The 22309-nt window shown below is 44.6% G+C and overlaps 1 protein-coding gene across 1 annotated transcript; it reads left to right on the top strand.

Moving 5' to 3' along the window:
* Nucleotides 1–1876: 1876 nt before the first annotated feature.
* Nucleotides 1877–2302, top strand: LOC136489591 (uncharacterized). The gene has a single exon (XM_066486176.1). It carries the CDS (start codon nt 1877–1879, stop codon nt 2300–2302), a length of 426 nt encoding a protein of 141 aa, XP_066342273.1.
* The last annotated feature ends 20007 nt before the right edge of the window (nt 2303–22309 follow it).

Raw genomic sequence — 22309 nt, forward strand, 5'->3', positions numbered from 1 at the left:
CCACAGAGGCTGGAGAAGAAGAGGTACCTGCGACAAATCAGCCAACAAATGTTGGAGGACAGCCAGACCGAAGCTCAACGCCAGAACAAACGCTTCAGCAGTTACAAGCACAACTTCAGCAGGCTCAACCAGAAAGAGACAGGCTAACTGTAGCCTTCGCCTAGCCTTCGCCGAAAGTCAAAGGGCAACCCTCATGTCTCAGTAGGCAGCAGAGGTAAGGCAACAGTTGACTATCCTGCAAGCTAAAATCCAAAGCCTACTGCCAAACCCTCCACCGCCAAACAACTCTAACCAGCCCTCACCAGCTCTACAGTGCCAGCGCAACATCTTACCAAGCACACATCAACCAACCCTTAGCACACCTATCAGCCTTCTGCCACCACCAAAACCCATTGACAACAAATCCCCACTGTCCGAACGCCTACAAACTTCGCCTTGGCCAACCACCTACAAGCCCATTTCCTTGCCAAAATTCAATTGGCAAACAGACCCTCGATAGTTCATAATGAGCTTCGAAGCAGCCGTGACCTCCACAGGAGGAAACGACACAGTGCTCGCTAAGTCTTTTGTCATCGCAGCAGAGGGAGATGCTCTTGCTTGGTATTTAATGCTCAGACCCAAATCAGTATACTCCTGGGAGGACCTACGCGACAAGATAATGGCAAACTTCAAAGGATTCACTAGTGACTCTCTCATAGCCTCTGGTCTTTTCCAATGCAAACAGCAACAGGGAGAATCCCTCAAAGCATACTGTGAGAGGTTCATACAGCTCAAAGCACGGGCACCCAACGTCCCTGAAGAAGTAGCAATCAAGGCAGCCATCAAGGGCCTTTGCATAGGACCTTTCGCAGGCCACCTTGCTAGAGAAAAGCCTTTGTCCATAGAAGAGTTATACAACAAATTTGACAAGTAATGAAGATCAGACAATGACCTTCGAAGAAGAATGGAGGAGCAGAATCAGTACAAGCAGCAATTCTAGTCTCAAAACAACAAGCAGCCTCCCAAAGACAACAGGACACAAAGCCAATCCCAACGAGGCCCTGGACAGCAAGTCTTCAATATCAACCCGCAAACAACTCAGCAACCCGCTCAGCCTACTCGGGACAACAGGCCTCATAATCGGCAAGACAACAGTAGAAACAATCAAAGCAAACCCTAGAACAAAAATAAGAATAACAATCAGAGAACACGAAGACAGTTTTGTTTCTTCCATGGGGAGAACAAGGGCCACATCACCAAAGATTGTCCGGATGCCAAAGAAACCTAGGAAAGAATCAATCAGAGGCAAAACCAGCAAACTTCGCCTACAACCATCAAGAGAAGTCAACTACACCTCGAACACATCATGGCAGCAGCAACAACCCCACTGCCACATATACCCAAGTCTAAACTCCACCATGGTACACCCATCTACATTAGCCTCTGCCTACTACCCAAACTTCTTGCCGGCATGGAGAACTCCCCACCATCAGCGTCTCCAGCAAGGCACCTCAAGCAGCTAGCAACAAGAGGCCAACTTAACATACATAACCCCCAAACCCCCACACATCACTTACCTCGAAGCCAGTCAACCACCCCAAATACAAAACAGACAGATCAAGGCCCTCCCACCACCTCCAGCCACCACTCCCAAGCAAGAGCCACACAAAGAAAACCAAGTCAACCCACATACACCACTACCAACCATCGGAATGATACTTCCAATCACCAGAGGCTCCGCAATTTAATTCAAAACCAAGAAGCAGAAAAAGGATCACCTAAGGCTCGTAAACATATTGTTGTGCAAGGACCAGTCTGATACACAGATTGGTCAAAGGTACCCCTGATGTTCTCAGAGCTAGATCTCAAGTTAGAAAGCTACCCACATACAGATGCGATGGTCATCAAAGCCAACATAGCAGCTTGGGACATCAGTAGAATATTGGTGGATATAGGAAGCTCTGTGGACATCATCTTCGTCAACAACTTTGACCAAATGAAATTCAGCAGAAACCAGCTCCAGCCACCGAAAACTCCTCTAATCGGTTTTGGAGGCAAAAGGATTGACGCCCTTAGAAAAATCTCCCTCCCGATATCCTTCAGCGACCAAGCAAATGCAAAAACCGAATACATAACCTTTGATGTCGTTGACCTCTACTACCCATACAATGCAATATTCGACAGAGGTTTCGCCAATAAGTTCAACGTACCAATTCACACAGGCTATCTGTGCATGAAAATGCCTACACTCCATGGTATCATCACAATACATGGAAGCCAGGAAGAAGCTTGGAATATTGAGAAGACAATATCCAACGCCTAGAGGAACATAAATTCTGTGCAATCAAGCGAAGGTCTAGAACCCCCAGACATGCCCCGAGGATGAACCAACTTAAAAGATGAAGAGGACACCAAGTCAATATCTCTTGAAGACAACCTACCAGATAGGAAAGTCATAGTTGGAACAAGCCTCTCCGATACAGAACAAGCCGAACTCATGGATACTGTCGATGCAAAAACATGGCGATGCGCCTGACACGCTGCAGGCCGAAACGACCCGGAGATCTGTTTGGCTTCAAAAACAGGACCAGTCGATCCTGAAAATCCCAAGGGCGTGCTAGTCAATTTGACCTATAATTGACAAGGAGAGAAAGCTTATCAGTAATTTATGGTGGAATATGCTAGTGTTGCCTAGACAGTTCCAAGTATGCTGCTTCGAGAACAGCCAAACAGGAGAATCGACTAAATAGTCGATACGAGGAAAAATCGACTGTTAAGGACTGTGATGCTCATGGGTCATGATCGATTTATGATAACAAGTATGATGCACCTAGATATAAGTGATATAAAGAAACATCATCAGCTAGATGAATATAACCAGTGTAAAGCATTGAGCCGATAATTTTAACGAAAAAGGATATAACATGCTAACAAATCGACTGTCTAATACAAATGGATCTATAAACGCTTTGAATCTAATCTGTTACCATCAACAGTGAGGTTCGACCGGATCGTTATAGCTATGATAATGATAACAAACTAAAGCCGAGGAATCCATAAAACCATCTGTATATTGACAGGTTCATGAAAAACACACTATATGTGTGAAAGCACAGGCAAATCAGCTAAAATAGCTGACACATGCATAGCAAACAAACAGAGTACATATCTCGATCATGAACAAAACTACTGATCGATAATCTCTAATCTAAAATCTTACTAGTGAGGTTCGACCGGATCGATGCAGCTATGGTAGTGTCATTAGCTTAGATCTCATTAACTAGTGAGTTTATCGAAGATCGAAACATGTCTTTGAATGCATACTATGCTTGATTGAAATATAGTTAAAACAGCCGATCTAGCGGAATTAAGCCGTCAATCATGAGATTCAAAGTGTGATCAGACTAGAAGATGACTAATTATGATGATATGATGCCGATCTATCTCTATCTCAATCAGATGATTTGTTATGATTAATGGAACATTAATTATAATAAGATCGATAACTAGTGAATCAGCCAAAAACAGCACGGAAAATCTTACTAATCATAGTAGATTCAATAACTGGTGATATTGTATTAAACAACAAGTTATTTAACACAAGATCGATAACTTTGATCTTTATTGTGATTCGTAAGAGATCAATCAGCTGATGCAGCCTTACAAATAATGATACAGATCGATAACTAACTTATATTATACTCGTAAAAGATCAATCGGCTGATGCGGCTTTACAAGTATGATACAAGTCGTGACGGTACTCATAGACAAGCTGGATGTCGATCGGTCGACGCAGCCCTGCTTGTTGAAGAACTCGTCGAGATCTATAGTACTCCTACTCCTAAGGGTTGGTGTGAAGCCGAAAAAGTGATTGTATTGATTGATTGGTTTTTCTTTTACAATAGCCGAGGTCCAATATTTATACATGAAACCTAAACATGAATCCTACTCAAATACGACTCATTACAATTCTTGGAATAAAAGAAAGCATTCCTAACTTAAGATAACTTGGACCCTAATCTTTTCCTTTTTGTAGAATTCAACATTTTTTTCTTCGACGCCATATGTACGTAGTCCATTGACGTTATCTGCTGATGTCATCAAAAAGAGCCGATCCTAGTACTGCATCTAAATCAGCAGATATTGATCCTTACGCAATCAATTCCATGATGACATAATCATAGAAGCTTCGAGTCCCCGCGTTCTCTCTGCTAAATTTTGGTGTAAACAGATACCCTCCGCAAAACAAGGATATTTTTGCCTGATCAGCTTCCGACATGCAAGGGGTTAGCCGGGATATCATAGAGCATTCTCTAGATATCAATCCAAACATCAGACCAAAAAAGCAAAAACAACGCAAGATGTTAGAGGGCAGGATACTGGTAGCAAAAGCCAAGGTACAGAGGTTACTGGACATGGAGGTCATCCAAGAAGTAAAATACACTGATTGGCTAGCAAATATAGTCCTTGTCAAGAAAAAGAATGGAACAATGCATGTGTATAGATTTCACAGATCTGAACAAGGTCTGTCGAAAAGATCCATTCCCACTCCTGAGGATAGATACATCAGTTGATAAAGCCACAGGCTGCCAACGCTTCTCCCTACTGGATTCTTTTTAGGGTACCATCAAATATGGATGAAAAAAGAAGATGAGGAGAAGACAAGCTTCACAACCCCTTTTGACACCTATTATTTTTGTCAGAATGCCCGAAGGCCACAAGAACGTAGGCCCATCCTTCGCCAGAATGACAAAGGTCACTCTCAGACCACAGCTAGACAGGAACATTATAGCATATGTTGATGACATCATCGTAACCAACAAAGAAAAAGAAAATCAAATAGCAGACTTGGTTCAAACTTTCACCAATCTAAGAGCAGCAGGCCTTAGTTTAAATCTAGAAAAGTGTGTCTTTGGTGTCAGCAGAGGCAAGGTCTTAGGCTGCGTAATCACTCCCTAAGGAATACACACAAATCCAGAGAAGACTAAGGCAATACTATCCATGCCTGAGTCTTCGACCAAGAAGGAGGTCCAAAAGTTGACAGGAAGAATAGCTGCACTAAACAGATTTATCTTTAGGTCGGCGGAACGCAGCTTGCCATTCTTCAAAGTCCTAAAAAGCTTAGAGAAACTGGAATGGCGACGAGAACAATCAAAGGCCTTCAATGAGTTGAGAAACTACCTAGCAAGCAGCCTCATGGTCGTAGTCCTAGAACTAGACTCCCCGCTTTTACTATACCTCGTGGCTTTAGCTTCCGCCGTTAGCGGAGTCCTCATTCAAGAAAAACAAGTCACCAACAAGACACCACAATTCTCAGTGTACTACATCTCAGAAGCTTTGTCCGGCGCAAAGCTCAATTACTCAGAAATTCAGAAAATAGCCTATGCAGTTGTAATATCCTCAAGAAAGCTCCGACACTACTTCTAGGCCCACGAAATAACAGTGCCATCAAGTCAGCCCTTGAATGACATCTTTGGCAACAGAGAAGCCTTTGGTAGAATCGGGAAGTGGGCTGCAGAGTTATCACAATACAACATAACCTATGCAGCAAGAACAGCGATAAAATCCAAAGCTTTAGCAGACTCCATGGCAGATTGGGTACCTTCGCCCCACCATGCAACAGAGCCGATAGAGGCTCAAATGTGGACCTTGTACTTAGATGGAGCCTGAGGACATCAAGGAGTAGGAGCCTCCATAGTGCTAATATCACCATTCGGCATCCACACCAAGTACGCCGCCAAGCTCAAGTTCAAAGCTACAAACAACATTGCAGAATACGAAGGACTCATCCTTGGACTAAATAAAGCAAAGGCTTTAGGGGCCAAATGGATCCTAGCCAAAATAGACTCCTAGATAGTGGCATGCCAGGTGGAGAAAGAACACATAGCCAGAGAACCAGAACTCACCAGATATCTAGCAACCATAAGGGCCCTCGAATCAAGGTTTCAAGGATTCACATTGAAGTACATACCAATAGTAGAAAACACAGAGGCAGATGAGCTAGCTAAGGCCGCAGCAAACAATCTCCCCATGATGGAGGGCATCTTCTTCCAAGAACTAGAGACACCCGCAGCTTTGGCATTAAGCAAAGCTTTCAAAGATGTCCTCCTCTCAGAATCAGAGGACTGGAGGCAACCAATAATAGAGCAGCTCAACGAAACCCACCAAGCAAGCGGTTAAGCCTCCGCAGGTAGGATGATGGCCAGAGCTAGGAGCTACACCCTAATCGATGGAACCCTATACAAGAAATGCATGGTCAAACCACTACTAAAATGCATCTCACAGGTCGAAGGTCAGGAACTACTACATGAGATTCACTCAGGACTATGTGGCTCACACATTGGAGCATGGTCCCTGTCCGCCAAAGCTATCAGACAAGGCTTCTATTGGCCCACACACATCAAAGACGCCGAACACATCATCGAAACATGTGAAGCCTGCCAAAAGACATCTTCACACCAATCAAGCCCCTCTTGATTAACTCAGTTAATTGCTCTGATCTGGCCCTTGCGAAGATGGGGCATGGACCTAGTCGGTCTCCTACCACCATCTCAAGGATGTAACAAATTTGCAGTGGTAGCCATCGAATATTTTACTAGGTGGATGTTTAGCAAATTATTTTGAGAGATTGGGTTAAGGGGTGGTGTAGTGTTATAGCTCGATTTGGTAGTCTCATATGCCATCTTGAGTATGGTGAAGATGGTTTAGGTCCAGAAGCAACTATTTAGTTTTTATAGGCGCTTTAAAATTCATGCATGACACGGTTTCGGGCTAGTTGGCCGCGTGGGCGCGGTCTCCACGCTCGGGCGCTCGGCGTCACCACGTTGGTCGCGTGTGCGCATGCTGCCATGTGTGGCCGACCGTGGCTACCTTTGGCCTGGCTGTGGCCCGGCTGCCGCTGGCCCCACCATGCAGAGCTGCTGTTGCTCGCCCCACACCGTGATGGAGCCGCAGCCGAACTATCACCTTGCTGTCGTGTCCGCACACTGCTGACCTGCCTCACGCCACAACGTTGCCGCTACCATCGCATCATCGTCGTGTCCATGCCTGTCCACTGTACCATCTACGCCGCTGCCGAGCTCATCATCGCCTTGTCATTTAACACACTACGGATGCGTGGGCCACGTCGGTCGTGAACTATCGGTGCAAAAACATGTCAATGCGCTGGCACACAGCAAGCCAGAAGGATCTGCTTAGGATGAACCCAAAGATCCGCCTGGCTTCAACGCGTGACCAGTCGACCCTGTGAGTTCCACCCGAGGGCGTGCTAGTCAATTTGACCTGAAATTGACAAGAAGAGAAAGTTTATCAGTAATTTAAGGCAGAACATGCCAGTTTTACCCAGACAGTTACAGGTGTGCCACTTCGAGAGCTGCCAGATGGGTAAATCGACTAAATAGCCGATACGATAGGAAATCGGCTGTTAAGGACTACCAAGCTCGTGGGTTATGATTGATTTTACAGTAATGAATACAACGCACACAGATATAAGTAACATCATTAGCTAGATAAATATAACTAGTATAAAGCATTGAGCCGATGAATTTAATCTAGAAAGTATACAACATGCGAACAAATCGACTATCTAGTACGAATGGATTTACAAATGCTCTGAATCTAATCTGTCACCATCAACAATGAGGTTCGACCAGATTGATGCAGCTATGATGATAACAAGAAACTAAAACCAAAGAGCCACAAAACAACCTATACATTGATAGGTTCATGAAAGCGTGTCATATATGTGAAAGCACAGGCGAATCAGCTAAAAGAGCTGATTCAGGTAGAAAAAGGATCATAGCATGTGAACAATCGGCTATTCGACACGAACAAACCTATAAACTCCTCAAATCTAACCTATCATCTTTAACAGTGGGGTTCAATCGGATCGATGGCAGCCATAATAAAGATAACAAGTTAAACCTTTAAAGAAAACAAATCTGTTCATATTGAATAGGATTATGAAAACATGCTATGACCGTTAGAGTACAGGCGATCGGCTATTTAGCTGATGCAGGCATAGCAAATAGCCAATGTCATGCCTGGTCGAAAGCAAGTCTACCAACTAGCATCCTCCGATCTAGAGTGCCATCAGTGGGGATTGACCGAATCGTTACAACCATAATAGTAATCTATAGACTAGATTTAACTAGCCAGTAAACCTCCTCAATATTATACATGCCTTAACCACATACTATGCATGATCAAGATCGAAGTAGGACAGCCAATGAAACGTATTCCATCGTTTAAAGTAAGAATCATCGCAATGTGGCACCTCAGAAATATTGTTCATCATGGAAAAACACTATTCACTATGGAAAACATTGTTCATCCGCAGCAACGCGGCGTGTACCAATAGCATTTTTTTATCTTTAAGCAAGCTAGTTAGCCACTAACCTTACGACGCGTCACTATCGTGCCTTCGTGTCTCCTGCCTTTAAAAGGATACGCCGAGCTGCCGAGCCATTCCGTTCTGCTGCTCACTTGCTTATCTCAAATCAAGTTTCTCTGTTCTTGCCCGTGAAAGCTGTGTGTATCGATTTCTTCCGAGCTGCAATAATCAACTAAGGTAGCTAGTCTGCAATTGATCTTCTCATTCTCTAATGTTTCCTTGACATGTGGTCTCCTCCCCCATTAATTCCTTGACCTGCATGAATAAACCAGCACCCCACCACCAAGCACGTTTAGCCCAAAGCACACTCCAGTCCTGATGTGCTCGTTAAGTCCAAAGACCATTCAAAGTCCATCATTTGAATTAATTCACTCATGACCAAAGACCCACTCCAAGTCCATCACGTGAAATCAAATTCACATGACCAGCTAGCCAAATGTCAGCTCCACCTCCAGCCCCACGTCTCCTGCCTATAAAGGACACGCCAAGCCCACCGAGCCATCCCACTCCGCCGCTCACCATCTTACTCTCTAAATTGAGTTCCTCTGTTCTTGCCTAGGAAGGCTGCGCTCTACCGATCTCCCTCTTCGAGCTGTAATCGACCGAGGTAGCTAACCTACAAGGATTCCTTCATTCTCCTTCTTTATTATTTATGGTGAAATAAATTTTGTTAGATTCCTAAATTCATGATCTATCTGTTAGTGTAATTAGTTCGTACGGTTCTGCAATGTTTTAGGGTTACTTATTAATTCTGGGTTGCTTGTTAGTATTATGGTTATTTAGAGAATGAAAATTTTTGTGATGCATTGGTAGAAGTGCTAGCCCTAAAATTCTTTTACAATAGGTTCATTGTATTATTATGTGCTCACTGTAATTTTTGTGGCCTTAGAATAGGTTGATAAATATGGTAGCTAGTGCACCTTGTTTTATCATATATATAGTAAATTGATATTAACAATAAGGATACCTTTAGATGCTAAGGTAATACATGAAATGTTTCATACCTGTTTAGTGGAGAATAATAGGTAACTTTGCGAATTAGTCATTAGAGTTAGCTTAATACCTTGGTAGATGTATTCTTATTTTAAGAGTTGTTGTTGTCGTATTACTAAGTGTTGCATCATCATTTCATGCATGTTGATAACGAGTTGGTAGAGTTCGTGACTGTGGGCGAGCAGGAGTACGATGAAGTCGTCGAAGAGTATGAGGAGGAGATCCTCATGCAGGAGGATGTTTCGGAGCCGCCCGTCACTGACTTTGCTGACACCGTGCCCGCTGAAGGCAAGCCCCGGTGCAAAACCCCTATTTTGCTGTAGTTTAAATTATATTTGTGCATTAAGTTTAAGGAGTTGAATGAAACCCACTTGCATATATATATATATATATATATATATATATATATATATATATATATATATATATATATCTTTATCCTATGAGTCTTACTAGTATGACAGGATCGTGTAGATTGCTATGCTACAGGACTCCGATAGAAGTCGAGTGATGGCTGTCACTCGCGAGAGATAGGAAATATCTTAATGGATTATTATCACTTGGAAATTATAAATGGAAAATGGTGACCGGACAGGGATATGGTTTGGGTATTGGTGGGTGTAAGAGGTTGTGTCGCCGTGGACGCGGGGCATGGCTTGGTTACACTGCTTTCCCTGTCTGTGTCCATTAAGGACCGGCCGCTGCATAAGACTCTAGGCAAGTCACAAACTTATTATCCCGAGCACATACTTGGGTATGGGCGCTTGGAAGACCTGTTGCTCTCTTGTCGTGGATCCGGCTCATTTCGGACCGACTATCAGGGTTTTGTTTTGCTAGAGGAGGTCCTTGCACCGCACTGAGTCCGGGACTCAAGGCCAGGGGCTTGGAGTCCCAGTTTGGATGGGGACCTAGACACCCAGGACAGGAGGGTGATGGGTTGGTCCTGCTTGTGCCTTGGGTACAAGTGAGGCGTGTGTTTTCGGGATACCCAGCTGGGGGCATCGATTCGCGAATCGCCGAGAATTCTGGTACGGCTTGTCTACGATTTAGCACTGTAGTAAGAACTGAAAGATGAAAGATGGAATGGAAAAAGGAAAATTTGATTGCTTACCGCCTGCTTGAAAGTAGTACAGGTGCTTACATAGAATGGTTAGTTAATGAACCAATGCGGCTGTTAATAAAAATCGAATATAAGGACACACGCTTAGTAATGCTTCCTGCAAATGCAATAAACCCACAAGCTAGATAGCCTTGCATATCCTTGGAGTCTTTTTTTCTCCTGTCGGGTAAGTCTTGCTGAGTACAATTGAGTATTCAGGATTTTATTCCTCCTGTTGCAGGTGACAGGTGGAGGCTAGAGCTGACCCTTGTGTGTGGATTCCTCCTGGTGGGCTCAGAGAGGATTTCCTTTACGCGGCGATCATAGTGTTTATTTATAACTCTCACCAAATGTTTTTATAAATGAAAGCTTTATAATCTGTTGTCATAGCTTATATACCAATGCTTCATCATGCCATGAATACCTGTTTATTTCCGCTGTAACTCTGTTCACATGTTTATATTCCGTTGTTCAATTAAAATGTTCGTAACTCTGATAATATAATTACATTCCGCTGTTATAATAATAAATATTGTACTCTGATGTTGTATTAATAGTGATGTAAGAAATGATTAAGAATGTTGTAAGCTTTATTCTCTCATTTGTGATCCTGATGGCAAAAATGTGGATTTTTGGGTTCTCCCATGGGGTGTGCCCGACGGAATCGAGTAATTTAGTGTCCTCCCTTGAGTGCTTAGTGTCTAATTGAAGACTAGCACTCCTAGGAGGCATTAGATTAGGCGGTTCTGCCACACTAGGTCTCCGTTCTATATTTTTTCCAAACTACTTGGGAGTCTCTCCATTTCTTGGTTTGCTCTTAGTACTTGGTGATATTTTGCGCCGTCTCCAACCTTAGGCCTTCGATGGTTTCCTTTGAGTAGTCTTCATCTGAAGCCAGCGCGTGTTTCATTGTGTGGAGGCTTTGATGTTTTGCTTCTTTGGGAAACATTGCTTCTTCTCCATATAACAACTTGAATGGGGTGAAACCCGTCGCTCAACACGTTGTGGTGTTATGGGACCAAATGACTCGCAGTTCTTCCACCAGTTGCCCTTGCGAAGGCCAAACAGTGTTTTGGATATCACTCTGTTTGCCCTTTCTACAGCACTGTTGGACTCCGGGTGGTAGACTAATGCGAAGGCTAACGATGTACCGATACTTTTGCAGAAGTCTCTGAAATTATCCAAGTCAAACTGCTTGCCATTGTCTATAGTGAGAGTCCTTGGTACTCTGAATCTGCAAACTATGTTCTACCAGAATAATTTTTCACTGACTCTGAAGTGATGGTTGCTAGGGGTTTTGCTTCAATCCATCTTGTGAAATACTCAATTGCCATAATTGCGAACTTGTTCCCCCTTGCAAAGGCCGTAGGGGGCCTATAAGGTCCATTGCCCATCTCTGTAATGGCCATGTTGGTGATATGAGCTGTGTTTTTGCCAAAGGCCTTGTTTGATATGGTGATGTGCTCTGACACGCTTCACATGTTCTGACTATATCTTCTGCATCTTTGATGTGGGTGGACCAATAGAAACCCTGTCTGATGGCCTTCAATGATAATGCGCACGGGCCTATGTGTGATCTGCATATTCCTGAGTGTATTTGCTGCAATAGCTCTTTTGCCTTCACTCTATGTTATGCATCTAAGGAGTGGCTGCACGACAACTATAGTATAACTTCTTGCTCTGGTAGCCATTCTTATTGAGCTTGGCTCATCCTCTGCATGTTGTGTACTATGGATTTGATCAATGATCAATTGCCTTCAATCTTCTATTTCAGTGACCAAGACTTCTTTGAATACCTTCGATGTTGCCACTATTGCTGGATCTTTTAATTCTTAGAAAAAGGTTCCTTCAGGCATGGGCAGATTGTTTGCAGTAGCCTTCGCTAACTCATCGGCCTCTGAGTTTTCTGCTCTTAGTATATACTTGAGTGTAAATCCTTGGAACCTCCGCTCTAATGCTCTGACTGTTGCTAATTATTTGATCAGCTCGGGCTCGTGTGCTGTATATTCTTTCTCCACTTGCCCCGTGACAACTTGTGAATCTGTTTTGACAAGTATTTTCTGTTCCCCTAATGCTTTGGCTTTGTTGAGTCCTAGTGCGAGGCCTTCATACTCGGCTATGTTGTTTGTTGCCTTGAATGCTAGCCTTGCAGCATACTTGGAGTGTGTGCAAGATGGTGATATCAGTACTGCAGATGCTTCGGCTCCTTGGTGGTTGGACATTTGTTTCTGGCGAAGGTGTCCAGTCTGCCATGATGTCCGCCAGTGCTTTAGATTTGATTGCTATCCTTGCCACATTGTTGATGTCAAATTGGGAAAGCTTTGTTGCCCATTTTCCTATTCCTCCGAAGGCCTCCTTGTTGCTGAATATGTCACCAAGTGGCTAGGATGAGGGTATCATGATCTCATGAGCTTGAAAGTAATGCTTCAGTTTCCTTGATGAAATGAGAATTACGTATGCTATTTTTTCAATTTTTAAATAATTTAACTTTGCCCCTGTCAATGCTTCTGATATGTAATACATAGGTTGTTGGATAAACTTCGCGTTGAGCTCTTTTCTTGAACGAGGACTGCGCTCCCTGTGTGATTTGATGCGGCAACATAGAGTAGCAAGGGTGCCTTCAGACTTGGCACTGTAACTATAAGGTTGCTGGCTAGATAGTTTTTGAGTTGCTAAAAAGCCCTCGACTGCTCTTGACTCCATTCAAATTTTTGTGTGCCTCTTAGTGCTCTGAAGAAGGGCAGGCTGCGTTCTACGGATTTTGAGATGAATCTGTTTAGAGCTGCTATTCTGCCGGTTAGCTTTTGCACTTCTTTTTTGGTTGAGGGTTCTACCATTGATAGTATGGCCTTCATCTTTTCTAGGTTTGAATGTATGCCTTCGGGCCCTACTATGCAACCAAGCATCTTTCCTTTGCTTACTCCAAAAACACATTTCTCTAGGTTTAGTTTGAGCCCTGCCATTCTGAGGTTTGTGAAGGTTTCCTTGAGGTCCTGAATGTGGTCTTCCTCTTTTTTGCTCATGACCAAGATGTCATCGACATAAGCTATGAAGTTCTTTTGTAGCTGAGGCCCATGAACTACTTTGGTCATTCTTGCAAAAGTTGAGCCTGTGTTTGTGAGGCCTTCGGGCATTCTAACAAAACAATATGTGCCAAAGGGGGTTGTGAAACTTGTCTTATCCTCATCTTCCTTGTTTAGCCATATCTGGTGGTATCCTGAGAAATAATCTAACGGGGAAAAACACCTGCAACCGGTGGCTTTATCAATGGAGGCATCAATTCTTGGCAATGGAAATGGATCTTTCTTGCAGGCTTTGTTCAGATTTGTGAAGTCTATAACATCCTCATCTTTCCATTCTTTGTTGGAACTAGTACCACAATCGCTAGCCAATCTAAATATTTGACTTCTCTTATTACCTTCACGTCTAGCAATATCTATACTTTAGCTTTTGCTGCCAAGATTCTATCCTCTGACATCTTCCTCTGTCTTTGTTTTCTTTGTTTCTTGTTTGGGTTGATATCTAGAGAATGTTGTATGATATCTCTATTGACTCCTTGTACGTCAGAGGCTGACCAAGCGAAGATGTCCTTATTTTTTGTGAGGACTTCAAGGAGTTCTTGTTCTTCTTTGCTAGAAAGGTTGGCTACGATAGTGATCCTCCTATCTGGGATTGCGCCTTGGAGGGGATTGATTTTGTTTCTTTTTGTTCCTTGAGATTGGTTTTCCCTCTTGGCATGTCCGGAGGCTCTAAAGTGGTGTTCATTGCTTGAACCGAATTGATGTTTCCCTAAGACTTATGTATTGCTCTTTCTATGTTCCTTGCCTGTTTTGGCTGCCATAGACAGTGATGACGCCATGGAGGGCTGGCATTTTCATACTGAGGTACCCTGTATGTATGGCAACGTTGAACTTGTTTGCAAAACTCTGTCGAAGATTGCATTGTATGGGTAGTGGAGGTCGACGATGTTGAAGGTTACATGTTCTGTTCTCGCATTCTGCAAGTCTCCGAAAGAGACAGGCAGGGAGATCTTTCACAAAGATTCAATTCTCTTGCCTCCAAAACTGACCAATGGGGAGTGCGAAGGCTGCAATTGGTTTCTGTTTAGCTTCATCTAATTGAAGGCATTGATGAAGATGATGTCCACTGAGCTTCCTGAATCTATTTGTATTCTACTGATTCCCATGCTCAATATTGGCCTTGATCACCATCGCATTAGTGTGAGGGTAGCTTTCTAGGCTTGGGTCTTGCTCAAAGAATGTTAGCGGTGTCTTCGACCAGTCCGTATGGCAGACCGAGCCTTGAACTGCCACATTGTTGACTAGTCTGTACTGATCCTTTTCCTGCTTCTTTGTTTGGAATTCAAGTGATGAGCCTCCGACAATTGGTAATATCATGCCGATGGTTGGTGGGGCAGTATGTGGGTTGAGTTTCTTTTCTAGGAGGGGTTCACTCTTTGCGGTAGCCATTTGAGTTGTTGTCGGAGGTGGGGGTAAGGCTTCCATCTACCTAGGTGGTGCTTGGTCAGGCTAGTTTGTCTCCATATAGGTAATGTGCGAAGGCCTGGGTTTATATATGCTAAGTCGGCCTCGGCTCGATAGTTACTTGACTGCCCCTGTTGTGGTGGTTGCTGAGCATTGGGTCGCCATTCTTGGAGAAAGTTTGGGTAGTATGCTGCTGCTAGGGTGGATGGGTGTATTTGGGTAGAGTGGAGGCTTGGGTATATGGGGCAATATTGTTGTTGCTGCCAAGGTGCGGCAGAGGTGTGGTTATCTCTCTTGTGGGCTACTATGGCAGAGGCTGTGGGTTCTGCTTGCTCTCTATCCTCTCATCTGTTTCCTTGGCATCCGGGCAGTCTCTGGTGATATGTCCTTTATTTTCGCAATGGAAGAAACAGCACTGCCTCCGCAGCTTTTGATTCTGGTTTCTGTTCCAGTTTCTGCCTTGGTTGTCTCTTTTATTATCTTGCTGGTTCTATGACCTGCTACTTAGGCTAGCCTGCGAAGGCTATTGATGTTGCTGATTGTTGCCTTGATTGCTTATGTTGAAGACAAACTTGTTTGGCCCTCGCTATGACTGGTTCTGGCCCTTGTTATCTCTTGGTGCGGATCTGTTGCTATTTTGAGCTTGCTTGTAGTGCGCTTGGTCTTCCAAAATTTTGCAGAGGTCATTGTCGGATCTGCAATATTTCTTGAACTCATTGTACATCTGCTCAATAATCAAGGGCTTTTCTCTGGCCAGGTAGGCCACGAAGGCTCCGATATAGAGGCCCCTAATCGCTGCTTCAATGGCTATGTCTTCTGGGATGTTCGGTGCTCTTGCTTTGAGCTGTATAAATTTTTGATAGTACTCTCTCAGGGTTTGTCCTTGTTGTTGTCTGCATTGGAAGAGGTCTGAGGATGTGAGAGACTCGCTTGAAAATCCTTTGAAGTTTGCCATGATCCTATCGCAAAGGTCCTCCCAAGAATACACTGACTTGGGTCTTAGCATGGAGTACCAGGCGAGGGCATCGCCTTCGGCTACGATGATGAAGGACTTTGCTAAGACCATGTCGTTGCCACCGATGGAGGCTATGGCTGCTTCAAAACTCATGATGAACTGTCTTGGGTCCATCTTGCCATTGAACTTTGGTAAGGTGATAGATTTGTAGGAAGGCGGCCAAGGTGAGCTTTGGAGTCCTTCGGACAGTGGGGATTTGGGATCTATGGATCTTTGCAGTGGTGGGAGGTTGTCTTGGTGCCGAAGGTCAGCTGAATTACAAGGCTTGACCAAGGGTTAGGTTGGCTTTGAGGTGCTAGTTGGGTTTGATTGGAGTTATTGGAAAGGGGTTGGTTGGTTTGCAGACTTTGTATTTCCGCCTGCAGGATTGCTAGCTGCTAACGGGCCTCTGACGCTTGCTGGGACATTTGCATCGCTCTCTAGTTTGCATAGAAGGCTGCAGCAAGCCTCTCTTTCTTGTTGTGCACACTGTAGATCGGCTTGTAGCTGCTAAAGCAGTTGCTCTAGCATTGGATTAGGGTTTACTTGGTGACCTTCGCCAGCGGGTTGATCTGTAGGCACGACTTCCTCTTCTTCACTGTCTTGAGGATCGGGGACGTTAGCACTTATGCCTCGGGCACTGCATCTGGGTCTCCCCCGCGTAGGTGACTCACCTTCGGCTCGAGCGGAGGCCTTCCTTTTTTTGTGGCATTTTGGATTTGTGCTTGGCCTAGCATGGTGGGTGCCAATGTTGGGAAACAGTTCCCGACAAGTAGAAGGGGCGGTCTTTGGGAGTGCCGAAGGTTGCAAGACGAATGCTGTGTGGGATGGGGTCAACTAGAATTTAGGGTTTCATTCAATGAGGTTCAACCACCTTTACATGAGGTGCACTGACCCCCTTTTATAGGTTACTATACACGAAAGAGTTCTTTTACAACCGTACCCTTCTACAATACGGGTATATTCTGGGGATATTGTCGTACATGTTCAAGCCTTTGCGGGCATCCTGGGTCTTCTCCATGTGTCTTAAATGGATGGGTCGTATCTTGTGTCTACTAGAGGCCCATCCAATCTTTGGGGCATGCGTGCGTTGGTGGCGTCTCTTCGGATGGCGAAGGACCGGGCCGATGCCGTCCTGCGGCATGCCTTCGCTCTTTCGTCCATGCTCTCCGCGGTGACCATCGCCGCATGCTTGGAGCCTTCGCCTACGTCTTGGATGCCTTCGCCCGTTTCATCTTTACTGTTGAAGGCCCCTGCACGATTCCTGCAGTGATTCACATACACAAACTCTTAGTGTTAGCATTCGCCCCAGTGAGGTCGAAGCCCTACTTTAGCGGGTCATATGTATGTCCTCGAGCCTTCGCTCGTTGTTATAGCCCGGGGCGGAGGCTCCTGCCAGCCTGCATATCTCATGAAGTGGTTCGCATTATCAAGGTTATCGTTAGTTCATCTTTGGTGAGGAGGTGATACTGGACCTTCGCATACTCACATATCCGCATCCCAACACAATAGAGAGGGTGGCGGGATGTAGGGAATTAGGTTTTGTGTTTTGTGGATGAGGACACTAGGGGAAACGAACCCCCCCCCCCCCCCCCCCCCCCCTCCTGCCACCCCCACCCAAAAAAAAAGGTTTCCAATCGCTGTTCAAGTACTAGTGTAACGTATAGTACCAGGTTAGTTTTATTTCCTTTAAACACTTTGACGGCTATATATCTTTATGATCCAAACTCCAATTAATACACGAGATTAGTCAAACCGAATGTGTTCGACCAGCTCTGCCACATCTATCTTACTGTTACTAATTAGAGGACCCAACAGAGCCTCCACGTTAATCTTCACCAAACGCACTAGAAAAAAAGACAAATGCTACAAAATTTCACATTAATCAGAAACATCTAGCCATCAAATCAAAAGACTCTAGACATTCATAACCATTAGATCTATTTTATTTTATAGAAAATTACCCACCTCTGCAATTATACTAAATAAAATCTTTTTTAAAAGAAAAAATGGCCGTATGTACGTTTCATAGTTGGTTAATACAAAATAGTAGGTTGGTCTATCTATCACGTTCACTTTTGGTTAATGTATTAATATTAATATAAAATATTAGGACCCCTCACGTTTATGGATCTATCAATAAACTTACTTTTTGTTATAAAGAAAATGAGAACGTTTGGTCGTACAGAAAAAAAAACTTGAACCTCCTTACAAATGTTCGTTCATACTACGTAGATAGTTAATATAAAATATTAGATTGGCCTGCCAATCGCGTTCACTTGGTTAATATGTTAATATTAATATAAAATATCATATCCGTAGGATCCATCATGTTTATGGATCTATTAATAAAATATTTGAGTCAATATATCAAAACCAACAAACAACATACGCGGGACCTATCACGTTCATGGTTCCTTAATCTTTTAATAAAATACCAGATAATCAAAACCAATAAAGAAGATACATGCGTGTGACGAACTACCGGTATACAAAGTTGCTACAACTATATACCATTCAATCAGTTTGAGCCATTCAGGAAGGCAACTCCTGAAATACCAGATGATCAAAACCAATAAAGAAGATATATGCCTGTGCCGAACTACCGGTATACAAAGTTGCTACAACCATATACCAGTCAGTTTGAGCCATTCTGGAAGGCAACTCCCGTGTAAACATACAATCTACTATTATGCCTACATAATAATTTCTCAGTTAATGAAGCATGCATACAATAAAATTGAAATAAACACCCCATGCAACGTATAACTACTAATATAAGCTATCACAAAAGATTATCTATAAAGTAGCTATATATATTTCTAAATTATATACTTCTACAACTGTTAGGTAAAAAGTACTATGTTCCACCATATAGACCAAGTAAACATGTATACATTAGAATAACTATTTATTTTAATAACTTATCAAGCGTGAAATTGTTATTCAATATAAGTGTACACATTTTGACTGAAATATTATAATATATAAATATTTATAATGTAATTTTAAGCACTCTATGTTCTATAAAATTATGTTACAATATGCCATTATGAAAGATAATATAAAGTATTGTTTCAAAAAAAAGATAATATAAAGTAACATTTTTATATTTGCAATCTAAAATTTCTATATCTTACTATTATTTTAGTAGCTTAACAAAAAATGGTTAAATAACCATAGGCACAAATATGTTTCTCCATTGCCTATTTTTTTAAATATTAATACATTAAAAATTGATTAAAGTAAACATGCATGTTGTGCCACCATCATGCAAATCACACACATAGAGAAAGAGAGAGACAAATATGTATATATATTAACTAAAATATTTGATATATCCATATTGACAATATAACCATTACTACATAAAAGTTTTGTTGATAAAAAAATCAACCATATTGAGAAAAGAAGGAGGTTAGTACAGACCATAAGTGCCCACATCTTCCCGCTCTTTGAGATTATTTTCAAATAAACAATTATAGTAAGCCTTAAATATTGATGGACTCTAATCATTCATCCGAGTGATGGATAGTAAATTTATTTTTTGACACTCATTAAAAGTGTTTTACTTTGACCTTTTACTACTTTGCACCCATTGAGAGTGTTTTACTTTGACCTCACAACTCTAAACCTAATATGCACCTAACCAAGATTCTTTACAAATTTATAGTGCCAAATTGAAGTTGAGTACGTATTGTTACCCATATGTGCAGTTCATCGAAGATACCAATTAATAAACATAAGGACAAGCAAAGCCAGTACGTACGATGCATGTTTTTTTAAAACAAATGCCAAGAGAGCTGGCAAGGCGCGTTATGGAGCGCTATCGAGACAGAAAGCTCCAACTACTACCACGTTTTATATCATCTTGAACCCATGCTAGCGATATACCTGAATCCTCACTTGCACAAGGCAGGAAGCTAGAACATAGACGAAGAACCTGCCAGGCCCTGGGCGACGATGTACGGCGCCGGGAACACAGGCTCTCGCCGGAGAAGAAACACACTAACACAAGCGATTTGGTGCTGCCCAAAAGACCGCAGCATTTTTTGACCTTGTATTCTCCTTTTATTATGCATTACAAGAAGTAGAGCTTTCGGTGGCTGGCCGCATACCGCGCTGCATGACGCGTCCATCCCCACGTCCACGGCGTGCGCCCAGAACCAATCACCCAGATGCTTGTGCGAGCTATTCTCGCTCCACTACCTCCTACACGCACGGCCACCACAAGACAGTGCTCGTGCGCATGCAGAAACATAATGTAAACATGCATCCCTATCCTATTTACAGTGCACGGCTAAAACTGACAAATCTCCTCCTAAGCCTTGCACTTTTGCTTGAGCTTGACAAGGCCGAGCTTGGTACGCAGTTCACAGAAGCGCTCCCTCGCTAGTGCCTTTGTCATGATATCTGCCAGCTGCTCAGTGGTGCCAATGGAAGCAACACACACCCTGCCTTCCTCGACGCATTCTCGAATAAAATGGAACCTCACATCTATATGTTTGCTACGGTCGTGGAACACAGGATTCTTACTGAGCTGGATGGCAGACTCGTTGTCGATGTTGATCTTGATCGCGCCCTCCTGCTTGCCCTTGAGCTCGCCAAGAAGACGCGTCAGCCATACTCCCTGGCAGGCAGCCGTTGTGCCAGCGATATATTCAGCCTCGCACGAAGACAAGGCCACAACCTTCTGCTTTTGGCTCTGCCAGGTTATGATGTTGTTGCCGAGGAAGAAGACGACTCCGGTGGTGCTCTTGCGGGTGTCGATGTCCCTAGCAAGGTCACTGTCGCTGAAACCAACCAGCCGTGCGTCCTTCTTCCTGGTGTAGTGGCAGCCATAGTCCAGCGTGCCGGTGACATAGCGCAGCACCCTCTTCACAGCAGCAAAGTGCTCGGTGGTCGGCTCCTCCATGAACCTGCTCACATAGCCCACCGAGTAGGCCAAGTCTGGCCTGGTATTCACCAAATACCAGAGAGACCCAACGATGCTCCTGTACGCGGTGGCGTCGACGGCAGGTGCAGAACTCTTCTTGCTCAGCTTGAGGCGCGGTTCCATGGGAATGAAGCTGGGGTTGCACCCAGCCAGCCCGGCGTTCTGGAGAATCTTCGCTGCATATGCACTTTGGCCCAAGGTAATGCCATCTGTGGACTGAGTTACCTCTAGACCGAGGTAGTAGTGCAGCAGCCCCAAGTCGCTCATCTGGAACGTTGCCTTCATCTGCGACTTGAACTCTTCAATGTCTCCCGCAACTCCGCCGGTGATCACAAGGTCGTCGACGTACACCCCCACGATGAGGCGACGTGCGCCTTCACCGCGGAGATAAACAGCGTGCTCGGAGTTGCTGCGCCGGAAGCCAAGTCCCAGCAGCGAGCTGTCCAGCTTCGCGTACCAGGCGCGGGGGGCTTGGCGAAGCCCGTACAGCGCCTTGACGAGGCGCAGCACCTTGCCATCTTGCCCCTTGAGGACAAAGCCCGGTGGCTGCTCGACGTAGACATCCTCCTGCAGCTCGCCGTTGAGGAAGGCCGATTTGACATCCATGTGATGGACAGCCCATCCCTCGCTTGCAGCGTGCGCAAGAAGGAGCCGCACGGACTCCAGACGCGCCACCGGCGCGAACACCTCATCGAAGTCCACGCCTTGTCGCTGGACGTAGCCTTTCGCCACCAGCCGGGCTTTGTACTTGGAGACGAGCCCGGCCGCGTCCTTCTTCGCCTTGTACACCCACTTGAGTCCGATGGGCCGAGTGCGCGGTGGAGGGTCAACGAGCTCCCATGTGCCGTTGGCCTCAATCGCCGTCATTTCATCGAGCATGGCAAGGCGCCAGCACTCGTGCTCCAGCGCTTCGGCGAACGTGGACGGCTCAGCATCACTGGCCAGCAGCAGCTGCTCGGACGTCTCCCGATGTGCCAGGCCTGGTGGTGACGCAGGGCCCAGCACGTTGTCAACCCTGCGGAAACGAAGTGGAGCATCATCGTGATCAGCATCCAAATCTGCTTCACCAGTGCCTGGAGGCGTGGCAAATTCCAGCCCCTGTCCAGCAGCTTGTGCTGGGGTGCTTGGAGTCTGCGGCGTGACGTCGTGGAAGGCTGATGAAGGAGACGGTGACGGTGTAGGTGATGTCGAGCTGGACGTCGATGTGCCCGCAGCCGGCGTAGTCGATGTTGTCCCGGTTATGACCTCAGGCGCCTCCATGCTACCTTCCTCCACGGTGAAGTCATCGTCTCCAGCAGGATGTTCACCAGCTCAGTCCCATTGGGCGCCCTCGTCGAAGACGACGTCGCGGCTCACGTGAACACGCCGCGCCAGTGGATCGTACAGGCGGTACGCCTTGGAGCCCGCCTCGTAGCCGACGAAGATGGTGCGC

This window comes from Miscanthus floridulus, chromosome 10, assembly GCF_019320115.1.
Source record: "Miscanthus floridulus cultivar M001 chromosome 10, ASM1932011v1, whole genome shotgun sequence".
In the NCBI taxonomy this organism is placed as follows: domain Eukaryota; kingdom Viridiplantae; phylum Streptophyta; class Magnoliopsida; order Poales; family Poaceae; genus Miscanthus; species Miscanthus floridulus.

Excerpts from the sequence above, each read along its gene's own strand:
- LOC136489591 (XM_066486176.1), top strand. The coding sequence starts at position 1,877 with ATGGTCATCAAAGCCAACATAGCAGCTTGGGACATCAGTAGAATATTG.